The sequence below is a fragment of the Bufo bufo genome, chromosome 2 (genome assembly GCF_905171765.1).
Source record: "Bufo bufo chromosome 2, aBufBuf1.1, whole genome shotgun sequence".
NCBI lineage: Eukaryota > Metazoa > Chordata > Amphibia > Anura > Bufonidae > Bufo > Bufo bufo.
In genome coordinates this window covers 447,268,345-447,292,040 of record NC_053390.1, presented here as the reverse complement: position 1 = coordinate 447,292,040, position 23,696 = coordinate 447,268,345, and the positions used below count along the sequence as shown (strand labels likewise).

General features: G+C 43.9%; 1 protein-coding gene across 1 annotated transcript; it reads left to right on the top strand.

Annotated features, from left to right (window-relative positions):
- Positions 1-10,856: 10,856 nt before the first annotated feature.
- On the top strand, positions 10,857-23,487 carry LOC120989435 (serine protease ami-like). The gene is made up of 5 exons (XM_040417531.1): positions 10,857-11,032; positions 16,455-16,611; positions 17,129-17,267; positions 21,701-21,958; positions 23,216-23,487. The coding sequence occupies exons 1-5, from the start codon at positions 10,975-10,977 to the stop codon at positions 23,405-23,407; spliced, it is 804 nt and encodes a 267-aa protein (XP_040273465.1). The 5' UTR covers positions 10,857-10,974; the 3' UTR covers positions 23,408-23,487.
- Positions 23,488-23,696: the final 209 nt, after the last annotated feature.

The following is a 23,696-nucleotide window of genomic DNA, read 5'->3' as shown; positions in this document are numbered from 1 at the left end:
CCAGGAGAGCTGACCCAGAACTGAGGAAACCTCAGCCTTATATACAGGTTCCATGGGTGCAGCAGAGAGGTCACACCCATGGAGCAGACAGAGAGGATTAACTCCTAATAGACACACAGGGGAGTTAACCCATAAAGAACCACAAATGACACACAGGAACAGAGCTGCAGCGAGAGCATAGACAGAAGGTCACAGCCAGAGGTAATGACTGTGACAGGTTATATAAAAGGGAATAGTTCATTTTTTATAAAATAACTAAATGCAAACTTGCAAGGACCCTCCACTATACTTCACAGATGCTCATTATTGTAACTCATTTCAGCTATTCAGTATAGGACAGCACAACCTGAACTTACTGGAAAGATACTGACTTAGGGCTCATGCACACTGACGTGTGCTGCCCGTGCTGAGCATTGTGGATCCCCAAAGCATGTGCACCGTCCATGTGGCTGGTGCTGACGAATGCAGACCCATTCAACTTGAATGGACCGAAATGCCACAGAAGCACTCCGTAATGCCTCAGTGGCCTTCTGCTCCGTATCTCCACACTGTATCTTCTAGATTGCGGACCCACACACGGCTGGTACCCATATATTGTGTACCCGGTTTGCCGGCCACAATACGGGCACTGTCGCCACATGTTCGTGTGCATGAGCCGTTATCCTGCTATGGCTTAATGCCATCCAGCATCATGCTGTGTGCAGCACTGTACACTACATCCTACAGCGGCACCCGGGCCAAAGCAGATCTTAATATAGGTTTTTAAACCATACGGAACCAACGCTGTACATGTACGACACTGGGCGGGACTTTAAACGTGGTTGTGGCTCGCGCGTGTATTGAGTGCCAGAGCCACCGGGTACCTGTTGTTTCATACAGCAGCAGGGCCGGACTGGGGATAAAAACCAGCCCTGGAAAAAGTTGCATACCAGCCCCACAGCATTACTTCATTATTTACTTGTTTATAATAGGAGAAAGCATTCATTTTAAAACATGTGTGTAAACATGAATATGAACTTTGCGCCACGATAGCTCTTTTGTAGAACCCCCATTGTTCATATTATCACAGTGTTTTCCCAACCAGGATGCCTCCAACTGTTGAAAAACTACAACTCTCAGCATGCTCAGACAGTGTTTTACCACGCTCTTTGACCCGCCCCCTTTTTGTTGGCCACCTATTTAATGATTGTTGCATGCAACATTTTACTTGACCAGCTATTTTAGATATTCTACGGCAGTCCTGTTACAATCTCCCCAATGAGCCTTTCGACCAAATAATAAAAATATTTATAAAATCTCACCCATATGCTGCAAAAAAAAAAATATATCTGCAATGTAAAATCGATAATAAAGATCAACTACAAACATAAATATATTTCACATAAAAACTTACAGTTACTTGGCTTGGCCCTTGGGGATCTCGGACACCACTTCAACACTTGGCCGGGGGCTCGGCGGAGCTGATGTGTTTTATCCTAATGAGAAAGATTTCATAATAAGGATTTGGAGAAGGGGCAGAGGGATAGCAGAGCAGGGAGAGGCTGGTGCTACTACTAGGGGGTCATACCATGGGGGAGTAATAAAGCCCACCATACTGCCCCCCTAGTAGTAATAATTCTTCTTATAATGTGCAAAACATACCCCTTTGTAATGCCCCCAGTTGAGCTAATGTTCCCATAATGTGCCAATATAAAATACCCCTTCTCAGTGCCCCCGTAGATGACCCCCATAGTGCTCTCCCCCCCTTCCCCATAGTACCCACCATAATGTGTCCCAGTATAAAATGCCCCTATACAGAGCCCCCCATATAAAATACCCCTTCTTTTTAGCCTCAGTAGATGCCCCTATAGTGCCACCCAATAATCTTCCATTAATAAGTGCCCCAATAGATGCCCCCAATCATGTGCCAGTAATAGGAGCCCCCCCACCATCATGTGCCAATAGCCAGAGCCCCCCCATATCATTTTCCAGTAGCCAGAGTGCCCCCTATCATGTGCCAGTAGCCCCCTTATTATGTGCCAGTAACCCCCCTTATGTGCCAGTAGCCCCCCTTATCATGTGCCAGTAGCCCCCCTTACCATGTGCCAGTAGCCCCCCCATCATGTGCCAGTAGCCCCCCTTATGTGCCAGTAGCCCCCCTTATGTGCCAGTAGCCCCTCTTATGTGCCAGTAGCCCCCTTATCATGTGCCAGCCCAGTAATCCCCCCTTATCATGTGCCAGCCCAGTAGTCCCCCCTTATCATGTGCCAGTATTGTACCTATATAAAAAAAAACAACACTTATACTTACCTCCAGCGATGCGATGCAGGCCTCTTCCGGCCTGTGTCCCTCGCTATACGGCTCAGGCGGCGCGATGACGCCTGCATCGGCCTCTGATAGGCTGCCAGCACTAGGCCGGCAGCCTATCAGAGGAACAGGAAGGGACACACCTCTCCCTCCCCTGCCGCAGCATAGACATCTGTATCGCCGTCCTGAGGACGGCGATACAGATGACTATGGAGATGAGCGCTTCCACAATGGAAGCGCTCATCTCCTGCTGCTGTGCCCTGCTGCCGCCCCCACTTGTCACCAGGGCCGCGGCCTTGCGGGAAATTTCCCGGTATCCTGGCAGGCCAGTCCGGCCCTGTACAGCAGACACCTGCGGCTAAAGTCTGCGATCAGCGTTAATGCCAGTGGAGATTGGGGGATCCGGATGCATTGTGCGGCAGCTTCAGTTCTCCGGAAGGAACTGAAGCTGCCACACAGTTCCTATGGTGCCCCTGCCTGTACAATCGTCTGCCACATCAGGCTGTGTAATACAGCCTTCAGTGGGAAAAGGTTTGTTGAAATAGCTTAGTTGAGGGGTGAGTAAAGGGTGTATTACACACAGCCCGATGTGACAGACGATTGTCGGGAGGGAAGCGTTCCCTCCCGGCAATTGCCTGCTCACTAGTGGAGGAGAGCATGCAGCATGGAGAAGAGCGATCAATATGCCATCGCTTGTCCCCATGTTGTACAGTGGTTTGCCGGCAGCAGATCGTAATTAGACACCACGATCTGCCGCCTGCAAACGATAATTGAATTGCCCGGTGATTGCTTGTTCATTGGGCAATCGCCGACAGTATCTCGCTGGCAGGCGATCACTAACGAGTATTCATGCGAACGCTCGTTAGTGATTATCTGCCGAAAAATCGGGCAGTGTAATACAGGCTTTAGTTTGATTCCCAGATAAATAATTTTCATCTTTTATCTATCTAAATTATATTTGGTGCAGAGACCAAATATTTCAGTGTTAATACACACAAGAAGTATTTGGAAATGCCTTTGCGTCTGTTCCTAATTGCTTCTACTCCTAAGTGTTCTATGGCTAAAGGATAAAATATTTGAGAAGGGGGCAACCTTATTGAGTACCATTAGGCAAGATAAATTCCTGTGACAATGTGTCATTGATAAATACTTTTGGTGCTGTATGGGAATATACTGCCTTGACTACAGAATATATATGGGATGTGAGCCTGAATTAAGTCAACATGGAGAAAGCATAGTTCCAATCTATTCTATCAAACACCTTCTCTGCCTCATCTGTTGTATCTTCTTATGTTTGCAGAATTGTATCAGACATTAAACATCTTGCATTGCTAGGTGCTTGCCTGCTGGATGTAAGTCCTACTTGGCCTTGTTTTTACCAAGTGCAGGGGGGGCATTCATAAATTTAGGTGCAAGAATTTTGTTGTATTTTTTTATGTTCCCATTTGACAGGGTGATGGGTCTAAAGTTTGAGGATATATCAGGGGATTTCCTGGGTTTGGGTATTGTAACAATTAGCACAGAGAATTATGGAAGCATTCTGGTTTCTGCTCTTTGGTGAACAACTGTGACTAAGGCCTCATGCACACGGCCGTTGTGCGGCCGTTCCGTGCATTGGGGACCGCAATTGCGGTCACCAATGCACCGGCAACATCAGTGCAGCGGGCCGGACCCATTCAACTTGAATGGGTCCGTGGTATGTCCGCACCGCAAAAAAATATAACGTCATATTTTTTTGCGGTGCAGAACCACGGAAAGAAACACAACAGAAGCACTCTGTAGTGCTTCTGGTGTTCCGTTCCGTGACTCCGTTCCACATCTCCGGAATTGCGGACCCTTTCAAGTGAATGGGTCCACATCCGTGATGCTGGGTGCACATGGCCGGCGGCCATGGATTGCCGACCCGCCATTTGCGGGCCGCAATACGGCCATGGCCGCCCAACGGCCGTGTGCATGAGGCCTAAGTGTAGGAACCCAGCTCTGAATTAAACCAACCAGAGACAAGCAAAACAGATGGAAAAGTGGCTAAAGATTCAAAGATATATCCTAGGAGAAGCAAGAAGCAAGGAGGAGCGACAAGGAGAAGTCCTGTGGAGAAACTCTGTCTTCTGAAGATCACCTTAGTAACATAGTAACATAGTACATAAGGCCGAAAAAAGACATTTGTCCATCCAGTTCGGCCTGTTATCCTGCAAGTTGATCCAGAGGAAGGCAAAAAACCCTGTGAGGTAGAAGCCAATTTTCTCCACTTTAGGGAAATAAAAAATTTCTTCCCGACTCCAATCATGCAATCAGAATAACTCCCTGGATCAACGACCCCTCTCTAGTAGCTATAGCCTGTAATATTATTACGCTCTAGAAATACATCCAGGCCCCTCTTGAATTCCTTTATTGTACTCACCATCACCACCTCCTCAGGCAGAGAGTTCCATAGTCTCACTGCTCTTACCGTAAAGAATCCTCTTCTATGTTTGTGTACAAACCTTCTTTCCTCCAGACGCAGAGGATGTCCCCTCGTCACAGTCACAGTCCTGGGGATAAATAGCTGATGGGATAGATCTCTGTACTGACCCCTGATATATTTATACATATTAATTAGATCTCCCCTCAGTCGTCTTTTTTCTAAAGTGAATAACCCAAATTTTGATAATCTTTCAGGGTACTGTAGTTGCCCCATTCCAGTTATTACTTTAGTTGCCCTCCTCTGAACCCTCTCTAGCTCTGCTATGTCTGCCTTGTTTACAGGAGCCCAGAACTGTACACAGTACTCCATGTGTGGTCTGACTAGCGATTTGTAAAGTGGTAGGACTATGTTCATATTACGGGAATCTATGCCCCTTTTGATGCAACCCATTATCTTGTTGGCCTTGGCAGCAGCTGCCTGACACTGGTTTTTGCTGCTTAGTTTGCTGTTTATTAAAATTCCTAGATCCTTTTCCATGTCAGTGTTACCGAGTGTTTTACCATTTAGTATGTACGGGTGACTTGCATTTTTCCTTCCCATGTGCATAACCTTACATTTATCAGTGTTAAACCTCATCTGCCACTTCTCTGCCCAAGCCTCCAATCTATCCAGATCCCTCTGTAGTAGTATACTGTCCTCATCAGTGTAAATTACTTTACACAGTTTAGTGTCATCTGCGAAAATTGATACTTTACTATGCAAGCCTTCTACAAGATCATTAATAAATATATTGAAGAGAATAGGGCCCAATACTGACCCCTAAGGTACCCCGCTAGTGACAGTGACCCAATCTGAGTGTGTACCGTTAATAACCACCCTCTGTTTTCTATCACTCAGCCAGTTACTTACCCACATACAGATGTTTTCTCCCAGTCCGAGCATTCTCATTTTATATACTAACCTTTTATGCGGTACAGTGTCAAATGCTTTGGAGAAGTCCAGATATACGACATCCATTGATTCGCCGCTGTCAAGTCTAGAACTTACCTCCTCATAGAAACTGATTAAATTAGTTTGACATGACCGATCCCTCACGAAGCCATGCTGATATGGCGTTATTTGCTTATTTCCGTTGAGATGCTCTAATATAGCATCTCTCAGAAAACCTTCAAACAGTTTACCCACAACAGATGTTAAACTTACCGGCCTATAGTTTCCAGGCTCTGTTTTTGGCCCCTTTTTGAATATTGGCACCACATATGCCACGCGCCAATCCTGTGGGACATTCCCTGTCAGTATAGAGTCTGCAAATATCAGAAATAAGGGTCTGGCTATGACATTACTTAATTCCTTTAGGATACGGGGGTGTATGTCATCCGGTCCTGGCGATTTGTCTATTTTAATCTTTTTAAGCCGCTGATGTACTTCTTCCTGGGTCAGACAGGACACTTTTAATGGGGAATTTATTTTTGCATTCTGCATGTCATCTGACAATTTATTTTCCTCAGTGAATACATTGGAGAAAAAAATATTTAACAGCTTTGCTTTCTCCTCGTCGCTCTCTGCGACTCCCCCCTCATTACTCTTTAAAGGGCCAACACCTTCAGCTTTATACTTTTTAACATTTATATAATTGAAGAACATTTTAGGGTTAGTTTTACTCTCTTTGGCAATTAATCTCTCGGTCTCTAGTTTGGCCGCTTTTATTTGTTTTTTACATGTCTCCATAGCCACGTGTCCAGGAGAATAAAGTCCTACAGTGCCTGGACAAATCTAAAGAGCAAATTGGCTATCTGCATTGGGAAATCATCCACATCCTGTAGAGGATATTTATTGAAAGCGTATATTGTGTGCCTTAGTACCATATCAATACATCAATAAGGTTTATGTCTTGGGGAATGTTAGGAATAATCAATTTTTGTTGTGTGTTGCATCCTCCAGATGTCATATATTGAGTTGGACCACAAAAATTGATGGAGATAAAACATAAATAGGTACTTTTTAATTTTGTTAACTCATCTAATGAGTCTGTGGAGGAAGAATTTTTGCCTACTGTTGGGAGCATACAAACTGGCTACCCTATAGTGTAGATTATTGATGGTGTGGACCATTATTAATCTGCTTTGAGGATCAATGTTGATGAATATAAACAGGTAAGGTTGATTTGAAGGCAATGAATATCACTCTATTTTTATATGAGGGAAAGATGAGCTCATTATAGTAAAGAAATGTTTGTGAGTAATTTGGGGATGGTCTTCAAGGTTTTTATTGCAAATATGGGTCTCTTGCAGCCATATGATAACAACGTTTGACATTTATGTTCTTGCTACAAGAAAGTGGACTCATTTATCCTGCCAATAAATATTTATTGACAGTAGGTCAATACCCATTGTTAACTTAAATTAAGAAGCTGGATAATTAGGTAAATATGTGTAATAAGTAAATAGTTTTATTATTTGCAGAAAAAGTATGGGATTATATTGGGTAGATGTTTCCCCATAGTAGGAAGTATATGCAACCACAATAGATAAACCATGTAAAAACAGGAAGAACAAGTTGACAACATAAACATAAAAAACTCAGTGATCAAAGGTCATTCAGTATTACAATTTACGCTGACCACTTCTCATTCATATCATATATAAGTCTATCCAAAAGTCAGGGTAGAGTCTATCTTGTGTTATTCTTCTACAATACCAGGTGATGGCTTGGGTGAGGGTGATGGTGCTGTATCCTTAGGTATGTTAAAGAGATTAAATGCCCTGTCATATTCTTAACCAGGTGGATGATTCTGTTGCGACTGATCAATATTTTAATTTGGCATGGTATTTCATTGCGACAAAGCAGTTGCATGATTGGGCAAAGTTTCTTTATTGCCTGAAACAATCTTGAGGTACAAGCATGGAGTTGGTATAAGTTAATGTTTTCTAGATTTAAATTCAGTTGTGAGCCTGAATTGAAGGGGTTCTGCATTTTTTTTAAACTGATGATCTATCCTCTGGATAGATCATCAGCATCTGATCGGCGGGGGTCCAACACCCGGGACCCCTGCTGATCAGCTGTTTGAGAAGGCAGCGGCGCTGGCAGTAGCTGTTTACCGCAGGCCCAGTGATATCACGACTGGTATCAATGGCCTGGGCGGGGCTTAGCTCCATTTAAGTGAACAGAGTTTATCCACACCCAGACCATTGATACTAGTCGTGACGTCAGTGGGCCTGCGGTAAACAGCGAGAAGGCCGCTGCGCTACTGCCAGCACCACTGCCTTCTCAAACAGCTGATCGGCGGGGGTCCCGGGTGTCAGACCTCCGCCGATCAGATGCTGATGATCTATCAGAGGATAGATCATCAGTTTAAAAAACTGCAGAACCCCTTTAAGTCAGGTTGGACCTTGGCAGCTTGTGGAGGTTTCTGGAGAGCTGTCAGTCAGATCCTGACTGTTTTTGTGAAATCCTAGGCATGGAAATTGCCAGGCAGTCACTGGCAGAAGATTTGGAAGTGAGTTAAGAGAGGCCTAGTTATATAAAGTTGGACAAAAAAAGAGAGACTTAGTTAGAGCACAGGTCTCGTGTGGCCATCTTCTTTGGCAGCTAAACCACATCCCCCCAGTGTAAACTCTACACTTCCAGGTTATTTAGCATTCCCGATTGTGATGCTGATTATTGCCGATTATTACTGATATAATTATATCAACCTTCTAAGACCAGAACATGTCATGCAGATATTTATATATAGTAGTATAAAATAAAAAAGTAGAAGGAATATAAGTATATTGCAATTTTACCAGGTATATGTACTATGTTGACAAATTCTGCACACTGGCTATAAAACGGATACATTTAAAGCATTTTGGGTAAGTTGTCGTATGTACATTAGGATTAGCACTATATCTGACCATTGCATTTTCCCCTCTGCAGGCTTCATATCTACTTCTCAGTTCTCCCTGAGCTAGCCTGTCAGACACTGCAAACAGAAATTAGAGCACATTCTGCTCCCCCTATCACTATTGGCTGTATACGGAGAAGCCAAATAGCATGGAGGACATTATAGAGAAGTGCTGAATGGTATTGATGTGAATAAAGTACTTGGTTGAGATATGACACTTATTACACTTTTGCAGTCTCTCTCATTTCCATCCGTCTTTCATCACTTCCACACCCCTTCCGTCTCCATAGACATCTGGGGGTAGTTGCATTCTGATCCTTCAGTGAGCACTAACAACAGCCTGTTATGGTCTCTGAAGATGGATTTAGCAGTGAATTTAGAGTGAATGTTAGGGAAGCAGGAGGAGGAAAGGAGCTGATAAAAGAAGAAGAGGCAGCTTTCTGATATAAAGACTTTCTCATATTCTTCTGTACTATTGATTTATATAAAGTTTCTTAAAGGGTTAGTATATTATTATTTAAAGGTGTCCTATCAAAGCTGAATGAGCTACAGAACTATATTGCAAAATATTGTTAGATTCGTCTTGACTCTGTGCTGAGTGGTTGGGTTTGTAAATGGTAGGCTGCTTTTCAGTTTTCACAGTTGCCACTTTGGTTTGCAGTTAGTGTAAACAATTGCATCCTCCAGTTTAGCTTTTATAGGGCATCATGCAGATGTCCACATCTAAGTGAAGCTTGTCTAGATGTCATTTTTCCTATACATACAGCTGCTATGTTTTGTTTTTGTTTTTATGGTTTGGATAAACCGAATACTTAAATTGCAGCAACAGAGGTAATTAAGAGCCCATTGACACCCTTGTTTGCTTTAATCTCTGGCTAGTGTGGGGATTCGCTCTGGTAGTTAGGACTAGCGGATGCAGTATAGAGGCAAAGTACACAGTTCTTGAATCAAACAGCGGTCTTTATTCCCACATTGGTGTATAACAAAATGCAGAAAAGGTGTATCACAAAATGCAGGTGGCTTGGTGTTTGTTCATACACAGGGAAAGTCCATAAACAACAGAAGTCATCTTTTCTCCTGGGTGTTAATTCACACCCTGTTAGCAGTTCAGCCTCATCAAGTCCATAGGCGGCCTGTTCGCCTTTAGAGGGGCCAAAGTCCTCCAGCCGGGCTCAAACCTCAAATCCCAGCACAGCCCTGAGTTCACAGCACACAGACTCCTGAGCTCCACTGTCAGAGGGAGGTAAATCCACCACAGCTGGCAGTGCTGGCTGGTTTTTATGCATGGCAAAACCCAACCTGGAACATGGGGAGTAGTCACCCACCCAGCACTTTGACTACTCCCAGTAAGAGCCGTCCCGGATCAGCTAAGACAGCCATGCTAAATCTCACGGTGTCAATTAGCAATAGTTGCTGCTGACACATAAAATACCGACTCTTACTTCACCGGGGCCAGGAACCTCGGTGACACATACCTTCCATCCACGATGATTCCAGGTACCTACTCTTCTATAAGTTATTATCAGGGATGTGTTGCCAATCACTTATAGAAGAGTATAAGGTAGGAACGACTGTGGTAGCTATCAGACATTTTTCATTGTGACGAAATATGCCAAACAGGCAGTGAACAAGCCTTTGCTCTATCATGGGCTGACCGGCAGCCAAGCCAGTCAGTACACTGAGAAAATCAAAGAAAGAACAGGGGATGAGCACTAAGCACAGTAGGACAAAAAGGAACCAGGACTCAGCCGTACTCACCAAGAGTCACTGTATGATTTAAATCTCCTGTCTAGCCCTCTGATTGGATTTTGAGCTAGAAGCCTGATTGGATTGGCGTTTTGACATGCCAACTTTACAGGAACAGCTGTGCAACTGGCACATTGATCTCCACACAGATGGCAGCTGCTGGGTGGAGAAACAGATACTGCTGGATTGTGGCCAGGTAAGTACATGACAGTAGCAAATTCTTGTTCATGTTAATAGGGCTTAGATGTAATACCAGACATAGTCTATAAATAAAAGTGGCACTGTTTTTGCAAAACTCTCTGTATGTCCAAGAACCGGAAAACAGAATGCAGTGATGACCCTATATTCTTCAGTCCCAGCATGAATAGATTGCATTGAGTATTGTTTACCCCCAGCTTACTGGAAATCCCTTTTATCTTAAGGGTTTCCTCTACAGAGACCTTTGCAGATGGTGTGATAGGTCTGCTGGTTTCCATACCACAAGCTTCTCTAAATCTTCACCTACCAGTTTATATAGTGGAGGCTTCCTGTTTATATAGTGGATAATGCTGTCAGCACAGGGAGGTGTTGGATAAGTCAGGGGGAGTTACTCAGCATTACATATACTGGGAAGACATCTGGAAAAGTCAGAGAGAGTTACACTAGGCGAGACACAATGGCTGTGCCTAACCTTCTGCCTGCTTTGGTAGTGCTACTGAGTATCACGTGTTATGGTAAGTATCACTTATATATGCATCATTGTGTCTAACGTCAGGTGTGTATAGTGGTTGAGGTAGTATTTAGTGGTCACAATATATATGAATACATTAGATATACCAATATAGTGATTTTTTTGGATAGCTACGTAGCAACCCCTATGATTAAGTGTGGCCAAAATGCCAAAATGCTTGTTGTCCAAACAGTCATTGGGTAGTTTGACTCCAGGAGACCTATATACTGGAGATTTCGGGTGTTTTACACCTACACAACAACAAAAAATATCCATATTTATGCACCTTTAGCACCTTTTTAAGTAATTGCTAGGTAGAGTATCAGTATGTTATTCATTGTACTGAACATTTCCATAAGTGTTATGCTACATTCCTCCTGTGATTGCAGTTGTTACGTCTATATTGCTCTAAGTGTCGTAACTTCTTGTATTAACACACTTTGGCTGCAGACTGTTATGAAGCACAGCTTGCTCACAGGCATGAGAAAATATATAGGATGCTGTAATGTAAATGGTCAGAAGGATTACTTGACTAAATGGGCAATTGTTCTGTGAAACCATAACAACTGAAGCATGAAAGGGGGTAGGGAGGCAGCCTCGTAATTTCCTAGTAACAAAGCATAGCAAAAATAGACGGAACAGGCATCTTGCTTACAGGAATTGCAATACAATAGCTCAAAAATAGTAAATGCTTACCTTCATACATTGCAAGAATATTTCTCTACCTAGATCTTTACATAATTCTAAAATCTATCCAACGCCAAAGCCAAATCTGACTCTAACACAAATAATAAAAAGAGTAAAGGTTACATGCACTGTATGCACAGTTTTGCTTGTATAATAAAAGATGTTATAAAAAAGATGAAAATTGCAATAACCAACTGGGCTGCAACCAGCAGAGTACAAGTTGCTGCTAGAACTGATTGTAAAAGGCAATAGACTGAGTTGCTCCGCAGTTTCAGTATTGCAGTTCTCTTTTAGATTAGGCAAATCATAATTTTTCATTTATAGTCATTTTAAAATTACTCCTGTGTGTAGATATTGCTCTTATATTTTTATTGTGGCACCCCCTGGTGTTCTTTTGATTCTCTCTCAGAACGTCCACCTCATTTGTCCAGTGCCAGTGGTCACACATGTTCAGTTCTATTCCCTAGATCAGGGAAATCAGCTGAAATCAGCATTTCTGTCACTATTTTATGCTGTACAAGTGTGACCATGTACAAGTGTTAATTTGTAGGGAGTGGAAATACAGCACCCATAGAAGTCTTAGGGTCCCAATTTTAAAATTGGGGCATGTTCTATCAATTGCTTTATTATAAATGTATTCTTCCCAAGATGCATTACGTAACTCGGTTCTATATTAAGGCACCATACTCCATACCAGGTGACATCGACTGCTCTCTACATTTTGACACACACAAATTGAGTTTGAAAACAAATTGAGAATGATCATACTAATACATAAAATACAAACCACATGATGTAACCACTTCAGCCAATCAGCTGTAAGTGTTGAGGCTTGTCTTCTAAGCCTGCCTCTCATCTCTCTGCTTCGACTATTCTAATAAATGTGCTGTTTTACACGTAAACTGTATTTAGTAATTTAATAGAGCAGATTCATCAAAAATGTCTAACAGAAAAACTGTGTGTTGCCCATAGCAACCACTCGCAGCACAGATTTCATTATATCTCTTATATTATAAAAATTAGTTTCTGTCTGTCCCAACGTCTATCTGTCTGTCTGTTCTTTATGCGCGACCAAACGACTGGACCGATCTTCACCAAATTTGGCACACAGGTACATTCAGGGCCCGGGAAGGTTTTAGACCGGATCTCAGCTCTATAGGACGTACCGTTCCTGAGATATTCCCAAAATTTGACCTGCATTAGCCAATACAAGTCTTTCTCTTCATATCTCAACTGCCATACACACGGTCACATGTCCTTTATCAGCCAATAGAAGCTCGCAGGCCCTTAGTCTCCACATACGCACAGTTTTACTCCAGGTTTCCATAACAACCCAGCCATTTTTCTTCACTGCTGTAGGTCAACTTTAGGCTAGGGCTACAGGACGACAATAAGTCACATGGCACATAGGACACAACTACACTGCTACATGCATCCATCTTGGATGGATTTTTTGCGACTGTCTTGTCGCAGTCGCAGCATGTCGCAGTGCGACACCATAGCCTATCATTATAAAAATTGTTGCGCGACACATGTCATCATGTAGCCCTAGCCTTAAAGGGGCAGGGCGCTGTGGAGGTCACTGTTAAGGGGGCAGGGGCCGCTATTAAAGGGGCAGCTGCTGTGGAGGTCACTGTTAAGGGGCAAGGGCCACTATTAAAGGGGCAGCTGGTGTGGAGCTCACTGTTAAGGGGGCAGGGGCCACTATTAAAGGGGCAGCTGCTGTGGAGGTCACTGTTAAAGGGGCAGGCACTGTGGAGTTCACTGTTAAAGGGGCGTTCACTGTGCATGTTACTGTTAAGGGGGCAGGCTGTTAAGGGGGGAGGTCACTGTTTAAGAGGCAGGGGCCACTATTAAAAGGGGCAGCTGCTGTGGAGGTCACTGTTAAGGCAGCAGGGTACTGTGAGGTCACTGTTAAGGGAGCGGGGTACTGTGGAGGTCACTGTTAAGGGAATTGGGTACTGTGGCAGTCACTGTTAAAGGGAAGGGTGCTGTGGAGGTCTCTGTTAAGGGGGCAGGGAACAGTAGAGGTCACAGATAAGGGGACGGTCCCCTATGGAGGTCAGTGTTAAGGGGCAGGGTGCTTTAAAGGTTACTGTTAAGGGGGCGGACCCCTGAGGAGGTCACTGTCAAGGGAGAGGGGTGCTGTGAAACTCACTGTTAAAGGGGCGGGCTGCTGTGATGGTCAAAGTTAAGGGGATGGGCTGCTGTGGAGATCCCATTTTAAGGAGATGAGGCACTGTGGGGGGGGGCAGTGTTAAGGGGTGGGGGGCTGTGGAGTTAACTGTTAAGGGGGCGGGGTGCTGTAGAGGTCACTGTTATGGGGATACTGTCGATATCTTTTAACGACACACACAAACATTAAATAAAGCCGGGTCCTTCTGCTAGTCTCTTAATATATATAAAAATGAGTTTCTGTCTGTCTAGACATCTGTCTGTCTGTCTGAACGTTCTTTATGCGCGACCAAACGACTGGACCGATCTTCACTAAATTTGGCACACAGGTACATCAGGTGTCCGGGAAGGTTTTAGACCGGGTCTCAGCTCTCTAGGACTTCCGTTCCTGAGATATTCCCAAAAAATGACCTGCATTAGCCAATAGAAGCCAGCAAGCCTTTCACTTAAATCCGAACTGCTATTTACACGGTCACATGTCCCTTATTAGCTAATAGAAGTTCGCAGGTCCTACTGCAGGTTTCTATAACTGATCACAGGTTTTAGTAGTTCGCAGGTCCTTAAATATTCAGTCATATGACGTGTGACGGCACAACTACACTGCTACATGCATGGGGGGCAGGGGCCACTATTAAACGGACGGGCGCTGTGGAGTTCACTGTTAAAGGGGCGGGCACTGTGGAGGTCACTGTTAAAGTGGCAGGCATTGCGGAGGTCACTGTTAAAGGGGCAGGCACTATGGAAGTCACTGTTAAAGGGGCGGGTACTGTGGAGGTCACTGTTAAAGGGGCGGCCACTATGAAGGTCACTGTTAAAGGGGTGGTCAATGTTAAAGCGGCGGGCACTATGAAGGTCACTGTTAAAGGGGTGGTCAATGTTAAAGGGGCGGACACTGTGGAGGTCACTGTTAAAGGGGCAGGTACTGTGGAAGTCACTGTTAAATGGGCGGGCACTGTGAAGATCACTGTTAAAGGGGCGGGCACTGTGGAGGTCACTGTTAAAGGGGCGAGCACTGTGGAAGTCACTGTTAAATGGGCGGTCACTGTTAAAGGGGAAGGCACTGTGGAGGTCAATGTTAAAGGGGCTGGCACTGTGGAGGTCTCTGTTAAAGGGGCAGTCACTGTGGAGGTCAATGTTAAAGGGGCTGGCACTGTGAAGGTTACTGTTAAAGGGGTGGCCACTATGAAGGTCACTGTTAAAGGGGTGTTCAATGTTAAAGGGGTGGGCACTGTGGAGGTCACTGTTAAAGGGACAGGCACTGTGGATGTCACTGTTAAAGGGGCGGACACTGTGAAGGTTACTGTTAAAGGGGTGGTCAATGTTAAATTGGCAGGCACTGTGGAGGTCACTGTTAAAGGGGTGGGCACTGTTAAAGGGGCAGGCACGTTGGAGGTCACTGTTAAAGGGGCAGGCAATGTGGAGGTCACTGTTTAAGGGGCGAGCACTGTCGAGGTCATTGTTAAAGGGGCAGGCACTGTGCAGGTCACTGTTAAAGATGCGGTCACTGTTAAAGGGGCGGGCACAGTGGAGGTCTCTGTTAAAGGGGCAGGCACTGTGGAGGTCAATGTTAAAGCGGCGGCCACTGTGGAGGTCAATGTTAAAGGGGCAGCCACTGTGGAGGTCACTGTTAAAGGGGTGGACACTGTGGTGGTCACAGTTAAAGGGGTGGACACTGTGGAGGTCACTGTTAAGAGGGCAGGGGCCACAATTAAAGGGGAAACTGCTGTGGAGGTCACTGTTAAGGGAACGGGGTACTGTGGCGGTCACTGTTAAAGGGACGGGTGCTGTGGAGGTCTCAGTTCAGGGGGCAGGGAACATTGAAGGTCACAGATAAGGGGACACAGAGGTCAGTGTTAAGTGGTGGGGTGCTGTAGAGGTCACTGTTAAGGGGGCGGGCCCCTGAGGAGGTCACTGTCAAGGGAGTGGGGTTCTGTGAAACTCACTGTTAAAGGGGCAGGTTGCTGTGAAGGTCAAAGTTAAGGGGATGGGCTGCTGGGGAGGTCCCATTTTAAGGAGGCGGGGCACTTTGGCCGGGTCAGTGTTAAGGGGTGGGGGACTGTAGAGGTCATTGCTAAGTGGGCAGGGTGCTGTAGAGGTGACTGTTATGGGGTATACTGTCGATATCTTTTAACGACACACAGAAACATTAAATGAAATAGATGAAATATAGCTGTGAGAATCCGGGTCCTTCTGCTATATATACACACACATACAGTATATACACACACAATGGGCATCGAGGAGACAAAATGGTGACACACAAGGGAAAGTGATGGCAAACCCAGCATATAGAGTGGTGACATCTTGGTGGCAGAGTGATGGCATATTAGAGGCCAGAGGTTTCTAGACAACATTGTGTTTTTTCACACGCCAAACTTTATTGCTATTGAATGTATTACATATAATCACACATTATGTTATTTGATATACATTTACCTTTAATATCCTCTGCCTCCATTCCGGTGTAGTAATAGTATTGTTTAATGAGATGGATTCTAATCTATATCCTTTTTCCATGGAATCATGACTATATGTGTAAAATTACATGGTTTCTTTCCTCTTAGAGTGCTACCCACGTGGTCGAATCCTTGGTGGAAGTCCGTCCGTTGTAAGTTCTAGACCGTACTTGGTATCATTGCAAGTGGATGGAATCCACATGTGCGGTGGACTACTAATCTCTGATGAATGGGTGCTGAGTGCTGCACATTGCAAACCAGACAGGTACAGAATTATGAATGTATATGGATAGTGTACTTAAAACTACGTTTGTATAAAACAGTAGTACAGGTGAATATGAGAAACTTTGTGATATACCTTATCAGAGAAAAAAATGCCCTTTTCTCCCTCTAGCAGCATATTGCTCCTCACCCCTCCCCTGTGTGTGTCTCTCATCACTTTCTCCCTCCTACTCCCCCTCCTCTCTCCTTAGATGTATATTGGCAGTATGTCAGTGCCCCCTCCTGTTCCCCCATAGACTTTTATGGCCAGTATGTAATCTTATTCTTTAGTAAGTTGTTAGTCCATCTTGTCTATCAAGACAGATTCAGCAAAGAATATTAGTTTAGAAAGGGAGGGAAGGGCAAGAGCAGTCTGTGCATCAGGTGGAACTAAACCTGAAAATACACACCAATCATCCCAGTGTTCTTTGTAGTACTCGATGTATAAGATTAACATATTTTTATGTTAAAATGCTTGCAAAAATTTAATAACAATGTAATAACAAATTTCTCTCTTCCAGTGTTAATAAGACTCTGCAAGCTGTCCTGGGGACTAACTCTCTGACCGACCCTAAAAAGTTAGTTTATGTTATTGACATCCAGATCATGCATCCTCTATATAACAAAACGACTAAACAGCATGACTTGCTTCTTCTAAAGGTAAATTCACTATAAAGTTATTGGCACCTTGCCCATAATAATCCGAATAGGGGCTCCATAGCTTTCTATAAGTGCCATATTACGGTTCCATTTCGTTTTTGCATTTTTGTTTTTCACTCCCTGCCTTTCTGGGGAAATAACATTTATATTTTTCTGTTTACATAGTCATATGAGGGCTTGTTTTTTGTAAGTTACACTTTCTAATTCCACCACTTAATGTTGCATATGATGTACTGGGGAGCTGGAAAAAAATTCCTAATTGGGTAAAATAACGTAACTCCGCCACTTTTGTTTTTACGGCGTTCCCTATACGGAACTGACCTGTTACTTTCATTCTCCAGGTCAGTACGATTAAGTATCGTTTTTCTTGCATTTCAAAGGGGTTCTGCACTTTGTTTTAACTGATGATCTATCCTCTGGACACCCGGGACCCCCGCCGATCAGCTGTTTGAGAAGGCAGCAGCGCTCCAGCAGCGCCGCGGCCTTCTCACTGTTTACCGCTGGCCCAGTGACGTCACGACTAGTATCAACTAGCGTGGGTGGGGCTAAGCTCTGTTCACTTAAATAGAGCTTAGCCGCGCCCACGCTAGTTGATACTAGTCGTGACATCAGTGGGCCGGCGGTAAACAGTGAGTAGGCCGCGGCGCTCCTGGAGCGCTGCTGCCTTCTCAAACAGCTGATCGGCGGGGGTCCCGGGTGTCGGACCCCCGCCGATCAGAAGCTGATGATCTATCCAGAGGATAGATCATCAGTTAAAACAAAGTGCAGAACCCCTTTAATACTGAAAAAAAAAAAACTTTGAATAAACTTTTTGGTAGTTATGTGTATGGACCTGTGTGAGGGCTAATTTTTTGTGGGACAACCTGTACTTTTCATTGATACCATCTGGGGTGTGTGGCTTTTTCATCACTTTTTATAAAAAAAATTGTAGGAGGTGAAGTTACCAAAAAAGGCAAATCGGCCAGTTTTAATTTTTTCCCCATTTCACTGTTTGTCGTATGGGAAAAATATTTGTATATTTTAATAATACGGGCGTTTTCGCTCATGGCGATACCCATGATGTTTTTTGTTTACATTTTTTATTTACATCTTGGGCAAAGGTGGGTGATTAGAATTCTTATTTTTTCATTTCATTTTTACATTTTTTACACTATTTTATAGTTCACATAGGGGACTATAACAAGCAATCATCAGATTGCTTCTCTCATACATTCCAATGCATTAGGGGCTCCATAGAAACTAGTGTGCAACAGCTTCAGTTCATTCCGGAGTCTATGATCGGCATTCCCACCGGTCGCATACTTTAGCTGTGGTTGTCTGCTGTATGAAATCGCAGGCACCCGGCAGCTATGGCGCCCGCTGCATGTGCAAGCGGGTGCCAAGTTTAAAGTCCCAGACATGTATGGCGCTAGTAGGGAAGGGGTTAAAAGGGTTGTCTCACTTCAGCAAATGGTATTTATCATGTAGAGAAAGTTACTACAAGGCACTTACTAATGTATTGTGATAGTCCATAGTGTCTCCTTTGCTGGCTGGATTTATTTTTCTGTCACATTATACACTGCTCATTTCCAGAGGTTGTGACCACTCTTCAATTTAGCAGCTGTGGCCACACTTGCAGTATTGGTCATAACCATGGAAACGAGCAGTGCATAATGCGATGAAAAAATAAATCCATCCAGCACAGAAAACAATATGGACAATCACAATACATTAGTAAGTGCCGTGTATTAACTTTCTCTACATGATAAATGCTATTTGCTGAAGTCACACAACCGCTTTAATCCATAAAGTACGGTACATTTATTTAAGTCATACTACTAGCCTGCTGTCAATCATAAATTAGTATTTTTATCCCCAGTTAGACATGCTTCACCTGATAAAGAGTTTATTTGACCGTGTCAGTGGCACAACCTCTGCTGTGGACTACTGAACCAGTTGATGTGGACACTATTGTGGAAGGTTACACATTTCCTCTGATTCCTCTAAGGGCTCTTTCACACTTGCGTTCTTGTCTTCCGGCATAGAGTTCCGTCGTCGGGGCTCTATGCCGGAAGAATCCTGATCAGGATTATCCTAATGCATTCTGAATAGAGAGAAATCCGTTCAGGATGCATCAGGATGTCTTCAGTTCCGGAACGGAACGTTTTTTGGCCGGAGAAAATACCGCAGCATGCTGCGCTTTTTGCTCCGGCCAAAAATCCGGAACACTTGCCGCAAGGCCGGATCCGGAATTAATGCCCATTGAAAGGCATTGATCCGGATCCGGCCTTAAGCTAAACGTCGTTTCGGCGCATTGCCGGAGCCGACATTTAGCTTTTTCAGAGTGGTTACCATGGCTGCCGGGACGCTAAAGTCCTGGCAGCCATGGTAAAGTGTAGCGGGGAGCGGGGGAGCAGCATACTTACCGTCCGTGCGGCTCCCCGGGCGCTCCAGAGTGACGTCAGGGCGCCCCAAGCGCATGGATCATGTGATCACATGGATCATGTCATCCATGCGCATGGGGCGCTCTGACGTCACTCTGGAGCGCCCGGGGAGCCGCACGGACGGTAAGTATGCTGCTCCCCCGCTCCCCACTACTACTATGGCAACCAGGACTTTAATAGCGTCCTGGGTGCCATAGTAACACTGAAAGCATTTGGAAGACGGTTCCGTCTTCAAATGCTTTCAGTACACTTGCGTTTTTCCGGATCCGGCGTGTAATTCCGGCAAGTGGAGTACACGCCGGATCCGGACAACGCAAGTGTGAAAGAGGCCTTAAAGAGTGACATTTATGAATAGTGCTTTAGTTTGGAAATATTGTTTCCCAATTTCCATAATCAGCAGTCATTCTGTTACCTTGGCCTAAAGGGGTTTCCTGGGAATTAGATATTGAGGTCATCGCTATCTAATCACTGTAGCCTTGCTCATTGTTTGAAGGGTCTGCAGCTCTCTGGTGAGCACAGCGTCCTCCTTACAGCATAGCAAGCCCAGTGCTATACATTGTATAGCATTCCCTCCCTCACTCCCATTCACTTAAATGCTGCACAAAGGCCATGTGACAGATGGTTGTGGACTCACAGGCTGAGGACGAGGATGCAAACACACGCTGATGTGATATTGATGACCTATCCTTTAAAGGGAATCTGTAACCAGGATCTTGGACTATCATCTGCAGTAATATACAATTAGCACTGCAAATAAGGAGTCCAGAATCCCTATATATATATTTTTTTTCTATGGCCGTTTTCTATGGCTAAGAGCTGAGCGCTGCGATTGGCCAGCGCTACAGCATAGGAGAAGGAGACCGCGGCAGGCTCAAATGGGTGGAGCCTAACTATGACTTTACCGGAGCCTGTAACCGGAGAACGGAGCGGCGCCCGGGGATAATAGTAAGTGCAGGGGGATCCCTGGGCGCCGCTCTCCATGTACAGTATGTATATTCAGTTTACATACTTGATGCTGATGAAAGGTCCTCTTTAAACTCCTTCACTGTATTTGCAGCTACCACTTCTGCAGGAAGGCTATTCCATGCATCCACTACTCTCTCAGTAAAGTAATACTTCCTGATATTACTTTTAAACCTTTGCCCCTCTAATTTAAAACTATGTCCTCTTGTAGCAGTTTTTCTTCTTTTAAATATTCTCTCCTCTTTTACCTTGTTGATTCCCTTTATGTATTTAAAAGTTTCTATCATATCCCCTCTGTCTCGTCTTTCTTCCAAGCTATACATGTTAAGGTCCTTTAACCTTTCCTGGTAAGTTTTATCCTGCAATCCATGTACTAGTTTAGTAGCTCTTCTCTGAACTCTCTCCAAAGTAGCAATATCCTTCTGGAGATATGGTCTCCAGTACTGCGCACAATACTCCAAATGAGGTCTCACTAGTGCTCTGTAGAGCGGCATGAGCACCTCCCTCTTTCTACTAGTAATGCCTCTCCCTATACACCCAAGCATTCTGCTAGCATTTCCTGCTGCTCTGTTACATTGTCTGCCTAAATGGAGAAAATTATTGGAGAAAATGGAGAAAATGATTAATGATGTTACAGAATATGTATTGAAAATTACTGTTTGATTTTTAATAAAATATATTAAATGAAAATAAATAAATAAATAATTGGCCCAGTGTAAAGGTGCCACCAATCACATGATGAACGAGCAAATGCTTGCTCATCGGGTGAAAGCATCAATGATGGGGAGAACACAGCCATTGTTTCTGGGCAGCCCAGAAGCAATGAATCTGTATTAGGACTAGAAATGGCCATAGTGCTCGCTCATTTACTTACAGGGAAGGCGATTGCTGCACATTAATGTGGTTCTCACCTCCTCTGACAAGCAGGCAATTTGTTCCTCATAATTGCCTGTTTACTCGGCCAGTGCAAAGGGTCCTTAAAAGTGACTTTTATCTGCTGGCTTTGTATTGCCTTTAACAATATATGTTTATTCTTTTTCCACAAAGTTACCACAAAAGGTTCCACTGAGCAAATCAGTAAGTCCTCTGCCTTACCAGATGGAAGATATTCTCATCCAACCCAGCACACTTTGTCTGGTAGCTGGCTGGGGAAAAATCAGGCGAACTGGAAGGAAGACAGATGTCTTAAATGAGGCAATGGTCCCAGTGATCAGTCCAGAGATATGCAACCGTCGGGACTACTACCATGGAGAGATCACTGCCAACATGATGTGTGCAGGGGACAACAGACGGGATTCATGTGAGGTGAGGGTAACTGGTAGATATTTTAAAGTGTGTTTCTGCTTTTTATCATGCTGTTCTTTTTAAGGTTCAACATCAGTGCTAATTAATTTCTTAATAAATCACCTAGCTGTTATAGGTTCATCTTTTTGATACAAAGCTCCAAATTTCCAGCAAGTCATGGTTTGCAGAATTCTGGCGCAATCTGCACTAAGAAACAGACGTACATGCCTCTCAGTAAATTTTTTAATGTAGACATGTTTTTTAAATCATCTGACAAGGGGATGTAAAAAACGGCTTTCAGGAAAAGGGCAGGTGGTATAAACTATGACTAGACTAAAGATGTACCAAACTTATCTTTCAGCATCAGCCATTGGGATAAATCTGGCAGTTTTAGATTGTCAAGTCTACGTTTACACCGTCTTATTATTAGACAGCATTAGTACATCTGCCCCAAAGTCTTTGCAGAGGATTAAGAAACTGAGCAACACAGGATTTTACTAGTAAAAGGGTTGGACATTCACTTTAAAGGGAGAAGACCCTTGTAAATGTCAAGGCACAAATGTATCTAAAAGCAGGCCACTGTCCAGAGATCCAGAGATGTTTGATCTAATTGAGGAGATAGAGAAGCCAATAGTTCTGTTGTATATGGATGAGTTTGTAAAGAAGAAGAATATAAAATGATGTGTGGACATATAGCACATGTGCACAGATCTTTCGTTATACACACACCAACTATTGGTCTGATTGGACAGATATTGGTCAGATAATCTGTTGATGTAATACAGCCCTTAGATAATGAATTTCATGGCTTTACTGGTGGAGAGAGATAAGGGAGTGCTCTTACTCATTGTCACATTAGTCTATTGTCAGCCGAAACCACCAAGAACGGTGGGTTCGACCGATACTGGGTATGGGCAGTTCTTGACTCTCCACCGACAGGTGATGTTGGGGGAAAGAAGTGTTGGGCAAAATGAATATTTTCACCCAATCCTTTTGTTCTCCCGGGAAATGTCAGGCAGTGGTCTTCTCTCCAATGAATATACAGACATGTTTGGCTAAGTGTCTGCGTATGGGGGAGTCGGGAGAGATAGCTGTCAGCCAAACAATCATTCAGAGTTTGAATGTGTATGGGGGCCTTATGAGAGATATAAGGGATGCTTTATAATCAGATATTGAATAAGAAGAGGGCCTATATACTGTTTTTGCCTGCGGGCCCTCAGCTACCTGTATCCACCCTTGTCTAAAATAACTATGTTTATTCCTATTTTCATTCATTAGGGTGACTCTGGTGGACCTTTAATATGTAATGGTGTGGCCGAGGCTATAGTGTCTTCTGGATCTAGCGTCTGTGGCAATCTAAAACGTCCTGGAGTCTACACACGCATCTTTCCCTATAATTTTTGGATAGTCGATACCATGCGGAATAACACTGAATTAACCACTCCTATTCCAACTGCAAAGTCTAACTGACATGACATGTTGAATTATAACATAAAATGTGCTGTTATAATGAATAACTTTCAATAAAAAATCTTTGCTTTGGGTATTAAGTATTGTCATCAACCACAGTAGATTAGTTGTGTGTGCAAGAACCATATGCACTGTATCTGCATTTGTTGCCACGGTTATTGAGTTATTGTGTAGGTTGTGACATTACTTTGTTAAAGGAAACTTGTCATTAACTTTATGCTGCCCATACTAACAGCAGAATAAAGTAAAGACAGGTGAGTTGATTTCCGCGGTCTGTCATTTCTAAGTT